The sequence below is a fragment of the Sprattus sprattus genome (genome assembly GCF_963457725.1).
Source record: "Sprattus sprattus genome assembly, chromosome: 3".
Taxonomy (NCBI): domain Eukaryota; kingdom Metazoa; phylum Chordata; class Actinopteri; order Clupeiformes; family Clupeidae; genus Sprattus; species Sprattus sprattus.
The window spans coordinates 51,230,851-51,253,517 of NC_137922.1; the positions used below are offsets into that span (position 1 = coordinate 51,230,851).

The following is a 22,667-nucleotide window of genomic DNA, read 5'->3' on the forward strand; positions in this document are numbered from 1 at the left end:
AGCTGGCACAAACCCTGGCCAGATATTTTGTAATTATTGTAAATAGAATGTAACTGCAACTGCAATGTAGGCCTACTTGACACTCAATTATAAATATAAGCAAGCATTTTTCAAGAAAGACACATTGTTATGTGTGTTTCATGATGACACATAACACAATGTTAGGCAAAGGCTAAGGTTTTGTAAAAAATTAAAAATAATAATAAATAAATACAATTACCTGCAGAAAGACAAAACATGGATACAAGAAATGCAAGAAAAGTGGAGTTGCACACCATTCATCCTAACCAACAGCCACCTACTCCAAGTCTGGCCAGGAGAAAGAAGATACAAGAAACGTAAGTGCAACATTTATAATAATGTCAGGCAGAATACAAAATACATAAATACTATACAAACATACAGATTTTCTTTGAAACAATTGTGTGTTGTATGTAGACAATTAAAGCTGCCCCACATGTGTTAGCTTGAGTTGTGTTGTCTCTCTATACAGGAATGACATTAGGAGCCCAACGGACAGCATGATGTCTCCATGTTCGCGAAAGCTCCATGGAAAACATGCCAAAGATATGTAAGTCACTGCACTGCAAAGCTCAACACACCTCACTAATCTTTTTTGGCAGCCTGACAACCAGTATAGCCCCACCCTTAACCCTGTATGTACTGATGTTTTTCTTACTTTTTCACAGAGACACAACTCCACATGCGTCCAGGTATAGGAGTGTGGACAAAGAAAACGTTCCTCATGAATAAACTAACTTTTAAAAGAAGGCCTCAGCCTCCCAACCTCCTGTTACCAACTTAGCTCATGTACATTGTTCTCAGAATCGCTGGTGACCTTTGTTCCTTTCATTCTCAAAGTTATTATTCTTGGCTGTCAGTGCTAGTATGGATGCTAAACAGTAAAACCCTCTAACACAATGGGCATAGTTACAACGTGTAATGGTGGACTATTTCACTTTGAGCAGTGAAGTGAGGCTGTAAAGCAGAGCCGTTTGCGGCATTTGATAGGGCAGGGTGGTGGGATTATAATGGACCGTTGCCTCGGGGAAGCTGTAGGGGTGTCCCCTCTGTAAATAAATAATTAAATTCACTGACCTTTTTGGACCTTTTTCACATTTGAAGGTGGTCAATCACCTGCCCTCCCTCCAACTAACTACTGAGTTCTGTAGTCATAACGTCACCTGGCCATAACATATATTTAAAAGCCTAAGATTAGAGACAATCAAATTGCTCCACACTGTAAAAAGTATAGATGCCATGCATAGCTCTCTGCACTGTTTTTTTCTTTTCTTCAAATGAGTGTACAGTTTTGCACTTTATCGATGTCATGCAGGTGACTTGGGTTATGTTACTGTTTTGTGAAGGAACGCTTATCTGTCAAACCTTCATGATTAGCGTTGGTCATGCATGCTTTTTGCTTTTTGCTAATTGTTGTGAATGTTGTACACTGTTCTAAAACCAAGAGGTTGTTATCGCACTTTTTCACTGGTACCTTGTATTTAATAAAGATAATAGTGTTGTACTTAATTTAAGTTTTACACTCATCTCATTATTATGTTGTAATCGTTGGCTTACCGGTGAAGTCTAATAGGGTTAGCCTACACAGAGTTACCATATGGCTTTATGGTTTCAATGTTGAGTCAAACAATCAGGTAATGTCTATTCAGGAAACATTTCTAATCATTTAACATTACAGAAGATAGAGCACATGCAAAATTACTTTTAAATGGGAAAAACTTTACTTTGCTGGCAATAGGACATGTACCCTAGTATATTCGTATCTATAAACGTGTCCACAACAATGAAAACGTTATGCTCTCTTGTGCAATTTAGATGTATGAAAAATGTTCATGCTTTGAGGTCCCACTGTGATGACAAGAATGATTTTCTATATTTAAAATAGTTTCATGGTGTCTTTTCTTTAGACAACATTTTGCAAGATATAATTTCATAAAGGCACACGACCACAATTCTGAGCACAAGAAGCAATAATATTTACAAGTGTTAACAATAAACTGTTGGTTATTTATTTATGTAAAAGTGATTGAACATAATGCATAGATGTAACCACTTTTTTTACAACCAAAAATGGGTTTTGTTCAGTCTGATTTGCAGTGCTGCCAGCTGGAACAAAGAGTGAGGTGTCATTTTTCATTTGTCCTTTCAAAATCACAAGCAACTGCGACTTTTTTAATTTTTAATTTGTACACACAGCTTCTCAGCTGCACGCTACACAGCATTGAAGAGTGACTCCCAGCCTTGCTCGTCATATGATCCCTGGTCCATGACGTAGAGGAAGGAGACGCCATTAGGCAGGGTAAGAGAGGCTAGGCTACACAGAGGGTGGAGGAAGTCAATCAGGTTCAGTGTGAACGACCGTCGTTTTTTTTCCTTTACCTAGGGGACCCGTGCCCCCATTTCCCCCTCTATCAATCTCCCCAAACCTTTCTCTAATGTGACTGGAGCAAGGCGTTTATATTGGGCTCGTTTTATTACATACTGAAGAAGGATTTCTTCACCATGGCGGCTGGCGGAGCGGGAGGCAATAATAAAACATACTCTTTCAAGGTGGTTTTGTTGGGAGAAGGCTGTGTTGGCAAGACGTCACTCGTATTACGATATTGTGAAAATAAATTCAACGACAAACACATCACCACTCTCCAGGTACGTAACGTTAGCTAGGTTTACTGTGGAATCTCTGCATCTGGTTTTGTATTGCTTGACTTTCCCTAACCAAGCATAATGGTGCTAACTGAAAGTGTTTGAAGTCTAAACGTCAGCCAGCTAGCTTGGATAACGTTTCAACAATTATTTGATATTGGTTTTACATGGTTCACGGCCTGGCTGTAGCTTGCCAATGTTAGCTGATCATTGACTTGAAAATATTGTTTACCTGGGTAGTCTGTCTTGTGTCGCATTTTCAGTTTAGAAGCTAGCCACCTAACGTTAACCACCCAGTAATCACAAGCAAAACTGTTTGTCTGGTGTATAAGCAGTTATTATTGCTGCTACCTGTTAAGCCATATGAGTAACCGTCCATTACAACATACCCCAGCTGACAACTGTCTGTGAAATAGCATTCGTTATCTTTAACATATATAATTTATCGTTAGCTAGTTAGCTAACTAGATGTGGCAGTCATATTACTGCCTGGTCAGATGTCGAGACTGCCAGGCATAACAAGTCTGTAAAACGAAGCTAGTTAGCTTGTACGGTAACCTGGTTTGTCAAATCATTGTCTTTACCATTACAACCAATCCATATTTTTGAATACCTGGTTAAAGATATAATCTATGGAAGTGGTGAATCATCTTGACTAACCCGTGCCCAAATGGCCTAATCCTAACGTCAGCTCATATGGAGAAATCACAACAAAACCAGGAAGCCTAGCTCGTGTTGCCATTGGTGGAACTTGGAGCGTATGGGGCTATGACACAGCATTTGAAGGAATGGAAGGTCAAGTTTCTGGCCTCTGCGTGATGTGAAGACTGTAGCCAGCGCCCTAGACCAGCAAGTAATCTTGGGTTCTCAAAAGCAGTTGACAAGCATTCTCAAAGCTTTTACTTCTAACAGCCAGTCAGGACATACCATTTTGTCTCACAAACATTTCCTTTACAAGAGGTATCTTCAAGTCAGGAAGATAATCCTTGTTCTATAAAAACACGGTAGTGTCCTGTATCAGTCTTCATGGTTCAGAAAGACCAAGATAAGACTGAATGTCAGAATTGCAATTTCTATGCCTAGAGATAAGAGACCATGGAGGGACCCATGCCACTGTGTGCTGGGGAGTATTGTAGGCTGTGATAACATTGGTGGAATCATGATCTGTAGCCTATGTTTTCTTGGCAGTGTTTTCAGATTGTTTATGGTGCATTGTTCTATGATTAATGTTGCCCAGTTAATCTCAATCAAGGCCTGCTTGAACAATATAAGGTGTTTAAAATGGGTCTTCGGGATGTCCTGATAAATTCATTGATGTCTTCAACAGTCTCAGCAAGGCTGTGAATTTACAGGTGTTTTAGTATGGAGTTCAGTAAGGTTCCAAACTATCTGTCCCTATTATGAAACGCCATGTTTTGCTACAAATGGAAATGCTACATACAGAGGCATACTACTAATGGCATGTCTGATACCTTAATAAATAAAGTTTGGTTAAATGACCAACTACATTATTTTGGGCATAAACATGCTCTTTCCAGTGGCATTATTGGTGTATGGTACACTTTGTCAAACATGGGTGAGCACTTGGCTTAAAAGTATTATTTGTGTTTTTTTTTATTTTATTTCTAATGAATGAATCAGAAATTTGATTTCTTTCAAACATGCTTCTGGTTTCTAAGAAAGCCTTTATAATACTCATGTTGTAGTACTTTCAAAATGCCTATACCCAAAGCATGTTTCACGTCAGGATTTTTTAAAGGATATTATTTTGCCATAACTAGGCCTAATAGTGTTGAACAATTCCAGTCGAATATCAAGCATCTAGCATGGATGCTTCAAAAGTAATGACTTATGACTTATCGTATTCAACCAACACTCGACTCGACCTTCAACAACACTTTTTGCAGTAAAATTGTAGCCATGACCCTTTTTAAAGCCTCCATATGTCAGAAATTAAAGAAGGTACTAACTACTAAGGCTGCTTAAAGGCACAATATGCAACAATTATGCTTCAGGATTAGGGTTAGGATAAGCAGTTTAACCTAAAAATAACAGCTTAAAAAAAATTGGGGCGCTACAATGACTTTTAATATGGAGAATTGCGTCCGTGCCAATGGCATAGCAGGGTCGATAGGCATATAACTGCCTTCTGTAGTTTTGCCTGCCGATGCCCGCCGACCTGACTTTGATTACCTTCTGCCGATCTAGTAAGTAGCTTATTTGCCGTCTTGCTTAGTCTTGTGTTGCACATGATTGATGTTTGACTGTGTAAGGACAGTCGTTGAGTAATTAGTTTGTCATAATGTCAAAGTCAGCACATTTCAAGAGATTTCGTTAGTTTTAGCTGCTAGCATACCTTTAGCGAATAGCTATTAATCCTTAATGCACCTTTAACTATGGCTAAATCGCCATCACGATTATTCATGCAGTTCTTCCCCTAGAATTTTTTTAATGGATGACTGGTCAGATGAGATACTAACACTAGGTCTGAGATTGACTTTTTAGGCTAGCCTTTAAACTGGTATGCTACTATAACTGAGAAAAAGTTAATCGTGTCTTGAACTGGGAGATGGGGGGAAACACTAGGAGAGTGGATAGCTCTTAGATACAAGTATTGTGTTTTGTGAGATTTGAACATTGAAACGCATGTGAGAACCGTTTAAACTCAACATTAATATATTTGTGTTAAAAAAATTCCAGCTTCACCACCAGTCTAATACAGCAGGCTACTCCCTTACTTAACTTCTGGCTGGCTATTTGCCCCGTACGTGAGTTCGGTAGAATTCAACTACAAGTTTATCTGTATTTTGTTCGCTGACACATTTTTGTGAGTGAATGCAAACAATACACGGTGCACTGTGTGAGGTCACACTTAGGGGGACTTTTAGGTAATTTCACACACAAAAACGCCCATTCAACACTTCTAATGAAACGATAGTGTAAGCACTATTTCCATGAATCAGAGTGAGCATGTTGCAACATGACCCAGTGGCACAGAAGTGACTTTCACTCATATTTGATGCACATCATAGCACTGCTGATTCAAATAGCCAAGCCTAAACATTCATCATGATCTTTCACCCTTGCTAGGCTAAGTTTCATTTCTTTATCAGTGTTGAGCCTCAGGAGTTTCTTTTCCTGACTGAGAAATAGACAAATGCAACCAGGGTGGTATCTGTGATTTGAGGCAGGCTTGCCCTGTGGGTGTCAATGTGACCGCTAATGAAACAACTGTTTCAGAACATTCTTCTTCAGAACAGAAACTTCCATTTGACATACAGATTTAGGTGTTTGTTGTATTGTTAAAAATATCTGGAAAGCCCCTGTAAGGCATTGCTTGGCTGTACACAGGTGTGAAGAGGAGGCTGGTGAAACTGTGGCCCACACAACCGCAATTGTCCCTGGCAAGACTGTGGTTTTCCTGTTGTTCTGTCTGTTGCACTGAGAAAGGAGCATGTTCTCTCTTGAACTTGAGAATATTGAACAACTTCTGCATCATTGGCATCAGAAAAATGTCTTGGGTCTAAAATAGACTGCTGTCTACAGTAATTGGGCCTGTTTTGCACTTGTGCTGTAGTGCTTTATTGATCAACTCCATGCTATTGATTGAGTGGAAGCATTCAAGGTTCAGCATAGCCTAATGTAAACCTCCTCTTTGCTGGCACCCGTCAAGTCAAGTTCAAACGCTTCAGTGTTTAAACTGTAGCCTTCGCCTCCCTAAAAGCCTTACTAAACGTATCATTTAGAAAGAGATATGCTTAAGTATGTTTTTTGTAGTTCTCATAAGTGGAGTTCCTGAAATAATGATGGTTATTTTAGTAGGTTATAGGCATATTTAATAGTGGCAAAAACATGTCAGTGGTGTATTGAATTTGCTCTCAGGCCTGTTTTGGGGTACTTGGTTGAGGAGTCTGGGGAACGACACTGAATGTGACACACACAGAGAGCAGGGGTCAAATCTCTTACACTGGTAGCATTCCAGGACGCCCTCGATAGACTTTCTCACCTCCAAAACTCACAGCAAGTTCACCCTGAGGGCCGGTGAGCAAACTTTGTACAGAAAAAGGCCCCATTGTCTCACGTGGGCAAATATAAACTGCCATTGTTTGCTTTTGCCCAGGAAGTACTTTGATTGAGTTAGGGCCGGCAACTACTGATGTTTCTCCAAATACACAGACTTTTTGAGCCACACCTGCCTTGGGTCATGGCTTCTATGTGATTGCATGGTGCAAAACTAAAACAGAGTTTTCTGATTGCGAAATGCAGTCTGACAGAGGGTGGTCTGCTTTTCCTGTAACTGTCCACTTCTCCAAATGCCCTGAAGAAGATGGGGAGGCTGCAGGGGGGGGGGGGGGGGGGGGGGGGGGACCCAGTTCTTTTGAGGCAGAAGGAAAGTCATTATTTGTCACCAGGATGGTCAGCGCAGCACCAAGATTTTGTGTGTGACTTTTTAAAGCACTAGCAGATCCGAAAATTTGATAATCGCTATTTATTCATTCAGAGGACACATTTATGCAAAGCGGCTCAGTCCTAAAGCACATTTTCATTAGTATGTTTCCTCCCTGTGAATAGAACTACCCACTGACTCTCTACCCAATAGAGACCCACTGACCAAAAATATAGTGATGCAACTGCCTTGGTAACTAGGAGTTTTCTCTTTTGGGAAACACTGGAAACATTTTCAACCGTATTGAAACACTGTATAACATGCAATGTCACCTGTGTTAAGATGTCAACAGCGGGCCTCTAGTCTTTTATTTAGGCCTAATGTTAAGCAGTGGCAATGTGCGATGTGTCATTTAATCTGTACCCATAGCACACAAGACGGTGACTCAGGCTGCACTGCCAGCCACTTCTTCCTCTGGTGATGCGAGTGTTCCACACCAGATTCTGGAATGTTCGTGAATAAAGCCAAAACCACTCACTAGAACACAAACAAGCCCAAAGCACAATAAAGGCATTGTTGTGATGAAGGCCCTCACTGGCGACGGCCTTAACGTTACAATGCTGCTGTAAAGGCTCTCTCCGCTTGCCTGCATGCTATGCATGTTAAGTGGCTCTGGTGTGTGAAGGTTGGACCAATCATAATGCCTTAAACAACATCTCCAAGTATAAGAGGCCCAATTTCTTACTGCCGCTGCTGTTTTTCAGAAGGTGCGGGGGCTGCTGCCTTGTTTGTGTGTGTGTGTGTGGGTGTGTGTGTGTGTGTTTACTTTGGGCTGTTATTAAGAGCGTGTGGGGGATTTCTGTTGGATTTTTCCTGGTTGGCCTGTTTGCTCAGAATTAACGTTAGAGACCGATCACAACACGATCATCACGGAGCATAACTTCCTTCCTCACCGCAGGAGGTTGCTTCCATCCACCTGTGTTTGTGCGATGAATCAGTGACCCAGAACAGGGGGGTGAGCCGGCATTAAGCCTGGTGCTTTTGGCGTTTTCCCACAACACATTCTCCCAGTTAAATGAAACATTTAGCCTAGGTTGTTGTTAGTATTGTGGTTAGTCTGAATTGAATGACGTCTTGTTTTTCGAGCATTGCCATCTCTTTTTCTCTTTTGGTGACGGCCAGCACCAACCCACATGACCTATCCCCTCTGTGACAGCAAGTTGGCACAAGGGGCCATGTTTGGTGGCATCGTCACGGTGCCCTTTACACCTGTGGAACTCCATATGTGGTTTAACTAAAAACTACACTTCCTCCTCCCCCCCCCCCCCCCCCCCCCTCTTCCTACAGAACCAACATCACCACCTCCGTGTCTTTCTCATCATGCCCCCCTTCCCATTACCTCCTCTCTGATCTGATCTATCAAGAGTTAATAATAGCTGCTAATGATATGCTCATGTGTTGGCGGAAAGGCCCAAGCATGCTCGTCATATCAAGTTATTTTCAGTTTGGACCAGATTTGCTTCCCACATGAGATTTCTTCTTAATGGTCTGTAGATTGCGCGTCCAGACTTGGAGTATTTTGATACTTTGTCCTGTAGAGTTCTGGCTCCGTATTAACAAAGCATCTTAAGGCTAAAAGTAGCTCCTAACATGCCAATTTAGGAGAAACTCCTGGCCTAAAAGAAGCACCTAAGTCTGGGAGAACTAAGTATTCAAGAGGACTGCTAAGTGCTAACTCACTAAGCCTTACTCCCAAATGAACAGAAAATGGCCGTTTTATATTTCACGTTAGAATATCTTTGAATCCAGATGCAGTCTCAATCTTGAGGGAATATTTATAGAGCCTGTAAGGGATGCAATACGTCAGCAACCAACCAAAACAACCTACTCAATGCTGAAATTAAATTGAGTGAAACTTTTTATTGTAGTTCGCCTCCAAAGAACTAGCTCCTGTCTACACAGACAAGTCATAATACATTTCAAAATGGTGTGTAGATACTTTGTCGGTCTGCAGCGTAGTCTACAAATAAATTAGTAATGGAATATGTCGAATACTTATTTATTTATGTATTGTTTTCTCCTTTGAAGCACATCACTGGCACAGACCTGTCACTCATCAACCCTTCACAGAGATCATTGCAAGCTTGTGCATGAGACTCGGCGTCAGCCATAGCAGCGAAGTCGTTCTGTTGGCTTAGGGGTTTCTTGCTTTTCCTTAGTAAAAGGTGGCCTCTGCAGTTTAGTGAAAAGGCTTTCTGAGAAAGCCTTGTGTACTATTAGTGTTAAGACCAAAGTCTTTGTGAATACGGGCCCTGGATTCTTCTGAAAGTGTCTTTTTTGCAAACTCTTCGCAGTGCATATGACCTGCCTGCACAGATGTCAAGATCATGTCACCATGTGTAGTGAAGGTGCTTGACTTTATTGTGTGTGAGTGCCCTAAACAACTTAGGCAATACCAAAGAATGAGAGTGCCTCATTTAAGTATATCAGCTGTTAATCCTTGTGCACATGAGAACACTGTTTAGCTTATTGTGTGTAATAACCTAAACGATTCATGCCCTTGACTCTGGAATGTCAAACCTTCAAAATCACAGCTCAATTTGACTCACTCTTAATATCTGTTTCCCTTTGTGCTGGGTATTTCTTATATGTGTAAGTATCAACACACACACACAGATCCTCCTTTTTGTCTTATGTTGTCCCCTCTCTCTTCGCTGCATAGCTTTGATCCTTAGCTTGACAGTGTCAGGGTGAATCTACCATCATTCTAAGCACTGCATCCCTTTTTTAAGAAGTGTAATGAAATGTTAACCTTGAAAAGCCCTCCCGTTTTTCTCGGGCTGAGTTTAGTACCAATCTCTCAAATGCTCAGACGATCTGGATCTCTCCCTAATGGCTTCAAGTGTTCCCAGATTGTGTCACTAGTGTTGGAAGATATCTGGAACATGGCAGCACAGTGGGAGCAGATCTATCCACACCTAAGGGACCAGTGCTTCTTTTTCCTATGGACAGTAATTGTCCTCTGTTTGTGTGATATGCGGAGGCGTATTGCTGTCCAATGCGAGTTGACTGTTGCTTGTTAGCGCAGCAGAGAAGACATCTGGGCCTCGTTTGCCACGCTGCTGTGCGATTGCATTCACAGACCCTGCTGAGCAGCGCAGCTAGTCTTGCGCTTAATCCTGTCTCTCTGTCAGACAGGGAGGAAGCCAATGATCATACAGACTAATGGCTGTGAAAAAAGGTGGACAGGCATGGTGTCATGCACGTCGGTTCGGAAGAAATGAAACCAACAGCGGTTGGCAAAATTGGAGCGAGTGTCCGCAGAGTGAGTGCTTTTTGGAGACAGCATGTGCACTAAATAGAAAATTGGCCGTGTCCGCCCCCTTATTTGGTAACATTTTCTCTGGTAGCCTCACTTTTGATTATGCAAACACTTTCACATCCATTGCTTTTAGTCATTGATACAGACAGTTGACCACTGACTGTTGAATATGTCGAGGCCCAGATCTTGTGTGTGTGTGTGTGTGTGTGTGTGTTTTGTAATTAAAAGCCTGGACAGGTCTCCCAGGTGGCAGCAGCTGCTGTGAGCGGTGGGGCGAGATCACAGTTTCTCCATCAGAGATGCTATTTAAGGCCCGCTCGGAGCAGGTGTGAAACAGACAGTCTGGTTGGATTGAATATCATCTGAAGAGATAACTGACTCTGCAAGCGAGTTCAGCGTCAGACTTCAGAGTTTTATATCTTCAGTACATGGCAAAACATTTACCTCAGAGATCAGTAACTGGTGGTACATGTCCTTGAAATGCACCTTGCGTATGTACATTTTTCACACTAATGAGCTACCTTGAAGTTGAACCGAGGTTATTGTTGATTGACTTGCGACAACTGAAGGTATTTTTATGGTCCTCAGTACAGGTATGGATTTTGAAAGAAAATCTAGAGCTGTTGTTTTCGTCCCTTAGCTGAAGACAAATACCAAATCTGATATAAGCGTTGCAGATTTCCTCCTTGAGGTCAGTTGAATGTGACTGGTTCGTTCAGAGAAAAGAGCAACCGCTCAGTGGAGCAGACAGTTGGGTGTGTGGGAGGGGGTGGGGCTCACCTGGTCTGACCCACAGCTAAGGCCTCAGGAGGTATAGAGAAAGGAGAGGAGAGGAGAGGCTCAGGCTGTGGCCTTCGGCCCGAGACGGCATTAGAGAGCGTGAGAGACTAACAGGAATACTGGAAGTGAATGTGGGTAGGCAGGCCTCTGCTCCACAGAGCTGTCGAGTCGATGTTATCATGTTTATGGAGATGTGTTTGTACCTGCGGCACTTGCTTCAGAGAGGAGTTCCTTTGCCTGCAGTCAGCTGTTTGTGAGCTTGATATTTCCATCATATCGACACGCGCACACACTGAGCCATCTCCCCTCAGAGTGAGTTTCTGCACGATGAGCTGATAGCAGATGAAGCTGTCAAACTGACATCCCGGCCTCATCCTGTCTCTTTCAGCCCAGTGGGAGCTCTACACACACACACACAGAGGACCTTCCCTTTCCCTCTCCCTCCTGTGCCTTAGGCCCTCTGCCTGCCTAGATGAGGTGCAAGGACAGATGATGAAATGTCCTCACAGATCTGACACACACACACAGACAGAGAACAAGATTGCAAAAAAACAAGCTTGCCAGGAACTATTCAGTGTGTTCCTGGGCACTCGAGTGGGACAGGGAGGAGAGTTGGGTAGAGAGACACTGCAGATGACTGATGAAGGCAGACAGAAGGTGAACGCTGGACCCATTGTCCTACTTCCCCTGAGCGTCCTTGTTTGGTAGCTTTCTGTCCTGTAGTCCTGTGTGCATTCCTATCCAGCGACTCATTCTCACTCTGGCCTCCTCCACACCACACCACACCACATCACACCACACAGACGCTGCTCACAGAGATGCTGCAGAAATATTTCTGTGGTGTCCTCATTACTTTTGTCACAGACTGTCCCTGCATTCACATTTAACTGACTGGAGAACGGTTCTTGGCCTGGCAATGCAAATGTGACTGAAGATAGGCTAATGCACTCAGGGCTCATGTAGGCAATCGGCTGTATGGCTGGATACCATTGCAGTGTTATATTGAAGATTCATACAGTTTGCCTAGATACGTATTTGGGTTAATCATGATCTCCGAATAGACTGAGTCACCAAAGCAAAGGTCACTTCCTGCATCCATGTTTGCCCTGTTCAGATTACTGTCATTTGGACTGTTTATATATGGCCTGGATACATAATTGGCTATGCCAGAAAAACATGCAAAGCCATGATGTGTTATGTGGACTTGCACCTCAGAGCCAAGTCAACTTTTCCCAGTTCCTTTCCCAAGCACCAAAGGTGAACAGCCCATCCTAGCCCAGCCTGTGATCTGGTCTGTGTTTTTATGAAGTGTGGCACGTACACAGACTCCTGGCTAGCGCAGTATGTTGTCCTTATGGTGGCTTAATACTAATGCCAGCTTAGGTGTCGGCAGCACAAGTCTGTGTGTTTGTGTGTGTGTGTGTGTGTGTGTGTGTGTGTTAAAGCCACTGGGGCAAAGTTTTTTTTCTTTTCTTCCCACGGTTTCTTTTCTTCCCACATGTATGTATGCTGTGGAACTAAAGGAGGTCAATGGGGCAAGTAGCCCCCCCACGCTGAACGCATGTGATGCAGGTCATATGCCCCATGAGGCAATACCCCAGAGGCCCGTAAAGCTGTCTGAACATTAGCTGCATTAGTGAGATCGGTGTGTGTGCGTGTTTGCTTTGCTTTGGAGTGTGTGTGTGTGTGTGTGTGCGCTCTTTGATGTTGTATGCATGTGTGTTTAGATGTTTAGCCTATGCGGCTGGTGTTGGTGTTGACTCTGTGTATCTGCACTAGTTGCTGGTGTGGTTGCTGGGCCTTAATAAACTCCCACAAACAATTGAAGATGGAGATGTTCTTTTTCCCTTCACGATTAAAATGAGCGTTCTTATAAGGGCTCACTTCCCTTCTCTGAACACCTGCTTCAGTATGGTGTTTTCAGGATCACATTTCATCGATTGGAGATTCTTCTGATGTCATGAATCAGAGGGAGTATGGTTGAAATGGCGAAAGTTTCCAGCAGACACAAGTAGAACTGGAGAGGGCAGGGCGGCCTGATTTGGTTCTAGATGGCAGTGTTCCCGCCCATGCTGTAGCCTCATTATTCCGAGCGATTCTTCCAAAAGGAAACTGAAACGGAACCACACCTCTGCTCTGATGCGGATTAGATCTGCAGACAAATGGCTGCTGGGAACGGAACACTTTCAGCTGCCTTGGGTCCACCGACAGGAGAGAGAGGATGAGCGTGAGGAAGAGAAAGCGAGAGAACAATACAAAGAGAGAAGAGAGAGAGAGAGAAGGAATCAGAGAATGACGTGGCACCAACCCACAACAGCAGAGACAGGGAAGAGGGGAGAGTGAAAATGAGAGAGAAAGAGAGGACCATGAGGGAATGAAACGAAACGCAGTGCATGTGGGAAAGATGAAGAGAATAAAAGCAGCTGCTTGTGTGAAGACAGGCTCGTGTTACCTTGGAGATGGGGGTACAGTGACATCCAGTCAAGGACAAATCGGGGACAGAATGCGTGGAGTGCATATGGTGTCTTCTTGTGCATAGTTTCTACTCCCTACTCCAGTAAAGTTGCAGTGACTTTTTAGAGTCTGCCCCCGCTGTGTGTTCTGAAGGCCTGCGCAGCGGAGGGGGGTATTGGGTCCTATGTGGCTTAATCATTTACTTTTAGGTCTGTTCCTGCTGTGTGTTCTGATGGCCTGGGCCTTGGTGGCTTGTATTGGGTCATATGTGCTGAAATAATTGTGTTCCTCTTCCTCTCTCTCCTTTTTCTCCAGGCGTCCTTCCTTACAAAGAAACTAAACATCACAGGGAAGAGAGTCAATCTCGCTATCTGGGTAAGGACCTCAGCTGTCTGCTATATTCTTGTGTCATGCTAGAACATTCCTTACTCCTTTTGTCTCTCTTTCTCTCTTTGTTTTCCTGGTCCTGTCTTTATCTCTCTTCCTCCCTCCTTCGTCCTTCCCTCCCTCCCTCTCTCTATAGTCATTGCTTTGAGTAGAACTGACAGACTCCCCCTAGTGCGGTAAGCCTCATGTGAGCATGTGACAGTCTTGTGTAAGTTCCCCCTCCCCTCCAATATAGTTCTCATTTTCAGGCCATAATATGCATATCAAGTAGGGGTGTGCATCTCTCCCTGATAAGATCATCGGATACTTATCTAGGTATGTGGGCTACGATACGATTAATGAATGGTGCATTTATTACACACACCACATGCCCTGGCGCCCTGGCGAAATAAATATGAAAAATGATCGTACAAAACGGTCCAGGCACATTGTACAATTGCAATTTAGCACAAGTACATTGCAATTCATGAACGTTGCAAAGCCCTTTAACACATAAAACTAAATTATATCTCACGACAACCATAGATTTGTGTCGACCTTCTACTCATCTGCTGAGCTTAAGCCAATCCAAACAGTCCCATTGTTGAGTAGCCATAGCCTCTGCCACGTGTGCATACTACCCCTCTGAAGAGATTTTGAAGGGTTTGCAAAGTGACAGAATGAGAGGAATCTTTAAACCATGATCTTACACCTTTATAAACACGTAGGCTGCTAACTCGCGTTGTGTGAGTGCGGCATGTGACTAGCCAGCTTCTGACATCAACAATGAGAGGTATATAATATAAGCCTGTGTCCTTCCCTCGTTAACAGATGAGTTAGCACACAGCCAAGGCTTTAATGTTTGTTGCAGCTTTCTGCATCTTTAATGTAGCTGCTTTGTGTAACACTACCTGTTGTATATGTGTTACTCCGCCAAGACTGACTGAAGATATGATTTCATCCACTGTACTGCAATAAACAAGTTTGCCAAGTGTCATTAATTAAACGGTGGTATTCGTTTTTAGGAATCCTAACCTAACAAATACATTGTTGCTTCTTCGATTGAAGACAGCGTAGTGTAGGGTGACCAGATTTGAGTTTGTGAAAAAGAGGACACTTCGTTGTGGGACCCCGCACTCTCCCCACGAGTTTTTAGACATCTTTTTCACATGCAGATGCCATGTACTATTGTAAACGATGCAACTAATGGAGGCGGGAAGGAGCTCAGTGTTGCCAGGTTGGAAATGGTGTATCGTATCAAAGGCTCAAAATGATCGTATTTGGAGGATAATTATCATATCTGGCAACACTGGGAAGATGGTCGACGACCAATGACCGCTCTCTCTACAGTCAGAGCTTGCGCAAGAAGGTGGAACGTAAGGGAGATACCCTTTTCAAAACTTGTAAGGACGTAATTACTGCTTTGTTTAAGACTCAGAGAAACACAAATATCCAACGAGGAAAAATCATGGACAATTTTCGAATCCCTGCCGGAAGCATTTTTTAGGTCTCGAAAAGAGGACATGTAAATGAGGAAGTCTGGTCACCCTAGTTTTAGTAGTTTACCCCACCACAAAGGTCACTTCGACCTCAGCCGGCACATCCCTGGTCCATAGAACATTACAGAGGAAAAGGCTGTTTCCTAATCATCTTCTTGTTCAATCATCGAGAGAGAAAGCTTCTCTTGAAATAAACTCACAGCTCTCTTTCCCCCCTCCCTTCTCCCAGCACAGGGAGAGCAATTCTCTCAAACTTTCTCAAGTAAATAAATTATGGGAAAAAGATAATCATCTGTGTACGTGCACCTTTCTCTTGAGCTTTGATGGAAAGTAGAACGTCAGGCTAATCAGTTTCATCACTTCACTTCACTTCAAAAACAGGATACCACTGCTTTGCACAAGAAGTAATGTATGATTATCTCCACGTGAGTGGGTTATCAGATCATGTTAGGTATGTTTCTCAAGATGCAACTCTGTCATTTCTGTACTGAGTTACATCAGCAGAAGAATCGCCATGTACTTTCAAACTTGATTTTTTACTGGTACTGGGGTCACCCTACTTTACTGAAGTAGAATTTGCAGCAAAGTTTCGTAACTTGAGAATCGGCCATCGGCCAGTTCATGGTATATTTCGATGGGAATCTGCTTAACGGTATAGTTGCATCTTTAAACTTAGTTTAATAGTTTTCAAAATTTGTAAATATGAATCCTTACGCCCCTTAAATAAAGCAAACTTCTCTCTGACTACCCGGGAATTAAGATTTAAGAGCTGGCTTATTCCATACTGCACTGGAGGCTTAAGTGTCACCCACTGATGTGGAGTATTTAAAAAAGAGAGGAAGGATAGACATGTTTAAATGAAGAGAGATAGACAGAGGAAAAGAGAAGGCATATGTTTACGTAATGTGAAAACCATGGATAGAGTGGAAAACCAGGACGGAGAGAGAGAGAGAGAGAGAGACAGAGAGCGATGGAAGAGGAGGTGAGTGGGAGAGAGGGGCTGTGTTGTCTCCAGGCTACGGCTCTCATCCACAGGAACATATGGCTTCTGCCTGCGTGCTGCCCCCCTTTTCTTTTCTTCCAATCTTTTCCCCTACCAGCCACACACACTGACACACACACACACACACTCACACTCTCTTTTTCTCTCTCTCTAAAACACACACACTCTTATGCAACCTATACCGTATAAGTAGTACACAAACATGCAAAATTGTCACGCATATATGTACACACAATCACACACAATCTCTCTCTCTTTCTCTCTCACTCACACACACACACACACACACACACACAGACACAGACACAAACACGTGGCCACTTCCCCAGCCTAATTCTAACAGATGAGCGGGCCAGACATCTTAAACTGCGTTTGCTGTGGTTAAATCCGATAAATGATGCCTGTTACATACAGCATGCTTGTTGTCGTGGGAGGCCAAGCATCCCAGCCCTCTGGGTCAGGAAGCGCTGGAAGCGCTCACACTTGCTGACTGTCAGCAGTGTAAGCAGCGTGGGGGTCATGTGACTGCAGAGGGTGCGGCCGGGTCATGTGACGTCAACCATGTGCTCCTGTCAGACTCCCGCGAGCTGCTGTTGAGCAACAGTAGGCCCTACCGCTGCACTATGTGTGACCCTTAAATGAGTATTTCCCACTGGCACTACGACCCATGTGTGACCCTTAAATCAGTATCTCTCACTGGCACTCCAGCACGTCCTCTGTCTACCAGCTCGCCCCTCTCACGCTCTCTCTTCCCCTTTTGCACACTCTCTCTCTTCCCCTTTGGCATACTCGCTCTCTCTCTTTCTCTCTCTCTCTCTCTCACGCTCTACAGTCCCCCCCTGTACATCTACGCCTTCCACTCTCACTCGTGAACTTTCTCTATCGCTCTCTCACCAACACTCTGACCTGTACCCTGCCCATATACACTTTCAGTCTCTTCTTCTTCTTGCTCTTCTTTATATTTCTCTCCCCCTTTCCCACACCCTCTTCTCTACGTGGATTAAGTTTGGTTGTTTTTTTTTATCACTCTGTGGCTCTCTCTTCAGCTCTCCTAATGCCTCTCTCTCTTCTTGTCCAACCAGGACACAGCCGGTCAGGAGAGGTTCCACGCACTAGGACCCATCTACTACAGAGACTCCAATGGAGCCATTTTAGTATACGACATCACAGATGAGGACTCCTTTCAGAAGGTGGGCAGTGAACTCTCTTTTTTCCCCCACACCTGTCATGTATTTGTCTGGTTAAAGTATTTAATTGTAGACAGGTATGTGTTCATGCAGTATATGTGATGTTGACCGTATTTTGTTTACTAAATTTGCTACATTAAAATGTAATTTAGAGAATGCAATACATAAATATTGTTACAATACATTTGTAATATATAATACTGTCACATGCTTTTGTTTCTTATCTTATGTTGACTGTGTAAGTATCCCTTTCTTGTTGTCTTTCCACAGGTGAAGAACTGGGTGAAAGAATTAAGGAAAATGCTGGGGAACGAAATTTGTTTATGTATAGTGGGTGAGTAACTGCACCACAGGCCTCACTGCACCACAGGCCCTCACTGCACCACAGGCCTCACTGCACCACAGGCCTCACTGCACCACAGGCCCTCACTGCACCACAGGCCCTCACTGCACCACAGGCCCTCACTGCACCACAGGCCCTCACTGCACCACAGGCCCTCACTGCACCACAGGCCTCACTGCACCACAGGCCTCACTGCACCACAGGCCCTCACTGCACCACAGGCCTCACTGCACCACAGGCCCTCACTGCACCACAGGCCTCACTGCACCACAGGCCTCACTGCACCACAGGCCTATCCCTTCATCCCTCACTGAACCTCATGTCATGTGTTTATGTATAGTGGGTGAGTTACTGCACCACAGGCCTATCCCTTCACTCCTCACTGAACCTCATGTCATGTGGATGCAGGCCAAAGACGCCCAAGGAGGAGCTTGGGGCTGTTTAACCCTCTCTGCCCAGCCAATCAGTAGTGGGGTTGTCTGAGAGTGAGACCTGTTGGTCTGGTTACTGGTTAGTGTGTGTGTGTGTGTGTGTGTGTCGAGCCTGTGCCCGTAAGCTCTCAACTGATTGGAAAAATATCTCTGCTTGCCCTCGTGACGAGACACCGGTGAATGAACTTGCACTCTTTTTGGCATATGTTGTCACAGTGTTTGTTTGACCTCAGGGGACAAGTCCAAAGCACTTCAGCTTTTCACAAATGACAGCACAAATCTTTGCCTGGGAAGGGGGGGGGGGGGGGGGGGGGGGGGGTGGTGGTATGCTTCCTGTTTGTCCACAATCATTTCCTTAATTTTACTGATGTAGAGACAGACATTACTATCATTGCACCGCTGTGATGAGTCAGCCTACTGAGAGGAGGTCAAGGCCACTCGTGATGAGGCCAAGAGCAATGGTAACATCAGCAGACTTGAAAATCATGTTGGAGCCATACCTGGCAACGCCGTCGTGCGTAAACGGAGAGTACTGAAGAGTACTGAGCACATTCCCGCCAGTCAGTGTAGACTGTAAAATAGCTCATTACTGTACTCTCTTGGCTAACTGTTAGCTGTTGAGTTATGTGCCCTTTTGATGCGGTTAGCCCTGTACAGTGAGACTGTTATCTCTGGTTAGAAAGACACAAGGGCCATTTTCTCATGAATGGCAGCCATTGAGCCATTGGTTTCATCTTTGACCTTTTCAGAGTGTATTTCACAAGACCTTGAGGCATACATTCTGCATGGTACTTCATCAGGTCTGCCTGGTCATGTATCTATTTTTGTATGTAGCTGTGAATGTAACATTTCATGGAGCTTGGGAACCTTAGGTGTTCCGTGTGTCTGTCTGTCCATCCAGATGTTTCTGCTAGTGTCATGATGACTAGGTGAATTTGACCAGGACCATTTGGTTGCCACCAGATTTAATACAGACTGGGTTAAATCTATACCATTTTTTTCTAGTTACACTACATTGGTCTTGTAGTAAGTATAGGCCACAAATCTTATGGAAGCAGTGATGTGAAGGTTTTTTGGTATTTAATTATTGCTTGGAATTAAGTGATTGTCCAAACGTTTTTTTTTTCCGGGTTGTCTTGGCCTCGTAAGCTGCATACACCTCATATAACATCTACAAATATGTTCTTGGCAACTGTTTTTGACATGATGACCTTCTCAAGTGCTGAGTTTGCCTCTCTCTCTCTCTCTCTCTCTTTCTCTCTCTCTCTCTCTCTCTCTCTTCGACCCTCCTTCTCTCTTCCTTTCCTCTTTCCTTTCTCCTTCTTTCACTTCTCTCTGCTCTCTCTCTCCCCCTTTTCTCATCCTCCTCCTATCTCCCTCTCTTCCTCAATCTGTTTATTTCTCCCTCTCCCCCCACTGTTTTTCTTTCTCCTTTCTTTCTATCTCTCTCTGTAGGTAACAAAACAGACCTGGAAAAAGAGAGGCACGTGTCCTTGGAAGAAGCAGAGGGGTAGGTTTTAATGGCTCATGTTTCAGACCCCCCAGTCCTGCCTGTGTACATGTGTGTGTGTGTGTGTGTGTGTGTGTGTGTGTGTGTGTGTGTGTTTGTGTGTGTGCGTGCGTGTGTTTGGTGTGTGTGTGTGCGTGCGTGCTGTGGACTTGTTCTGATGATGTGTTCCCTGCAGGTATTCAGAGTCAGTGGGAGCCAAACACTATCACACGTCAGCCAAGTTAAATAAAGGCATCGAAGAACTGTTTCTCGACCTTTGTAAAAGTAAGCACTAACAGTTTGTCTTTGCTCTCTCTCCCTCTCTCAGTCTATCTGTCTCGCTAGCTGTCTAGCTGCCTATCTCTGTTTCTCACTCTCACTCTCTAACTGTCTATCTGTCCCCCTAGCTATCTATCTCTGTGTCTAACTCTCACTCTTTACCTGTCTATCTGTCCCTCTAAATATCTATCTATCTATCTCTGTTTCTCACTCTCTACCTGTCTAGCTGTCTCGCTAGCTGTCTATCTATCTCTGTTTATCACTCTTACTCTCTACCTGTCTGTCTATCTATTTCTCACTCTCTCCCTGTCTATCTACATCTGTTTCTCTTTCACAGTAGTATCTTTTCATAATGCTTTCCATGGTGTAAATAATGTTTTTAACTTGATGAGATACAGCAGCCCACTAATGCTGGCATTGCCATGGACAGTTGTGTCAGTAGTTTGTCAGTAGCACAGGACTGAGTTTCTTATAAATGGTTAATGCTGTGACTATTTAGCTGCTAATTCACTTTAAGCAGAAGTTACTCAAATCTTCTGAATTCCTTGTTTTTTTTCAGCAAGTCATGTCCTCAGCCATTTAAAATGTTTTGGTTTACACTCAATGTTAATATCCTATGACTCTTTTTATGAACAACAACACATGACATTCAGTGACACAACAGTAGCCTCCAGTCCATACACCATTATTCAGTAAAGATCTCCATAGTAATAAGTGTGTGTGTTTGTGTGTGTGTGTGTGTATGGCAGGAATGATGGACACAGCTCAAGCGGAAGAGCGGGCCAAGGGCAATGGGGCGAGCCAGTCGGGGAACGCACGGAGAGGTGTTCAGATTGTCGATGATGACCCACAAGCAGCGACGCCTGCGGGAGGATGCTGCTCATCCGGCTAAGCCCTACCGTCCCAAGCCACCCGTCTCACCCCTCTCCCCGTCCCCGTCCCAAAAAAAGCCCCAGGACTGATTTACCCCCAAACCCCCTAGCCCCAACTGCCCCTTACCATGAAGACTGCAGCTGTCTGTGCGGCCTAGCCTCACCCAGCACCCCAGAAACACACACCAACAAGAACCACACAACCAAGCTTTTTCAGGCCCCATCTACACACACACACACACACACACACACACACAAACAAAAATAAACAAAATGCTGCAGGATGTACACCTGAAGACTGACAAACCCATTCACACATAAGGCAGTAGAAAGAGAAGAGTGAGCAAGTTAAACGGTTGACAGGAAAAACTCCGTGAGAAAGAGTGAGATAGAAGAGAAAGAAAGAAAGGATGTATGTATGATTTTTTTTTTGCGAAAGAGCAGACCGAGTAAAGTTGGTTCACTCCACAACAGGAAGAGACCATTGTCATACTTTACAAACACACATGCAGACGCATACATACACACATACATGCATTTATCCACACACGTGCACAGAAACGCTGTTCAGTACAGTTTGTATGAGGCTTTTTTTTTTCCTTTGGCAAGGGTGAACATCATGCATGTTGGATTGATTTTTGTGTACAAGGCTTAATTGGTTTTACTTTTAAAACTACCAACAACAACAACAACAACGACAAAAAAAAAGATCTTTATTATTTAATAACTTATGTACCAATTCTTCATGTCTGAGAACTATGTATTTGTGGTCTTAAGTGAGCTCTTTAGATTTTTCTTCAGTCTTTGCTCTGTTTTCTTCTCTCTTTCTTGTTTCTTTTTGATTCTTTATTTTGGGGTGGATTATGGCTTCTTGTAGGTGATTGAACTGATCCATCAATGCATCTGTTGTACTGAACCCCCTTGGTTGCCAGAATGTGTGTGTAAAATTACCACAGCAACAACAACCTAGAAAAAAGAGAAGAGAAAAAAGACTTGTACAATACATATTGAATATTTTATCTGCTTTTACAAGCTTTGGGAAAACATTACACAGGTGTAGACAAATGTACATTAGTCTCGTTGATGATTGTAAAATGGAGAAAAATAACAATTGTGGGTGAAAGCACACTTTTTGGAATTGTAATTTTTTAACTGCTAGTGTCAAGTGTTTCCTTTTTTTTGTTTTGTTATAGAACAATTATAACAATTTATAATGCTTAGGTGTCAAAGACATTGTCATTATTTTAAAAAGAAATTCCATAGCCAAAGCCAGTGACATGAGCTAGCTGCAGGTGTCAATAATCGATCACCTGCCTAACTTGTAAGTGTTTGTTTAAATAGGCCTCCTGGGTAACGTGTGTTCTAGTTATGGCAAATATTCCCATCAGGAACCATTCCGTCCATTAGATCTCACTAAGCGTAGGCGTTTATGGGGCTAAACTTTAATATACATCAATAAGTCAGCTGTCTTGGGCTATGATGTTTAGCTGTAAGTGTTATGGACTTGTTACAGAAACACCAGTTTGTGTTCTCCGATACTTTTACGAAAAAAAGAATAGTTCCTGTTCTACATTACTTTCACATTAGTGAA

At 43.4% G+C, this 22,667-nt stretch overlaps 1 protein-coding gene across 1 annotated transcript; it reads left to right on the forward strand.

Moving 5' to 3' along the window:
• The first annotated feature begins 2,320 nt into the window (after positions 1–2,320).
• On the forward strand, positions 2,321–22,296 carry rab21 (RAB21, member RAS oncogene family). The gene is made up of 7 exons (XM_080835023.1): positions 2,321–2,667; positions 13,923–13,982; positions 17,558–17,665; positions 17,933–17,996; positions 19,892–19,946; positions 20,122–20,210; positions 20,954–22,296. The coding sequence occupies exons 1-7, from the start codon at positions 2,524–2,526 to the stop codon at positions 21,094–21,096; spliced, it is 663 nt and encodes a 220-aa protein (XP_080691149.1). The 5' UTR covers positions 2,321–2,523; the 3' UTR covers positions 21,097–22,296.
• The last annotated feature ends 371 nt before the right edge of the window (positions 22,297–22,667 follow it).

Coding starts and splice junctions, on each gene's coding strand:
- rab21 (XM_080835023.1), top strand. CDS start 2,524: ATGGCGGCTGGCGGAGCGGGAGGCAATAATAAAACATACTCTTTCAAG. Junction 13,983..17,557: donor GAGTCAATCTCGCTATCTGG/GTAAGGACCTCA, acceptor TTGTCCAACCAG/GACACAGCCGGTCAGGAGAG. Junction 20,211..20,953: donor GTTTCTCGACCTTTGTAAAA/GTAAGCACTAAC, acceptor TGTGTATGGCAG/GAATGATGGACACAGCTCAA.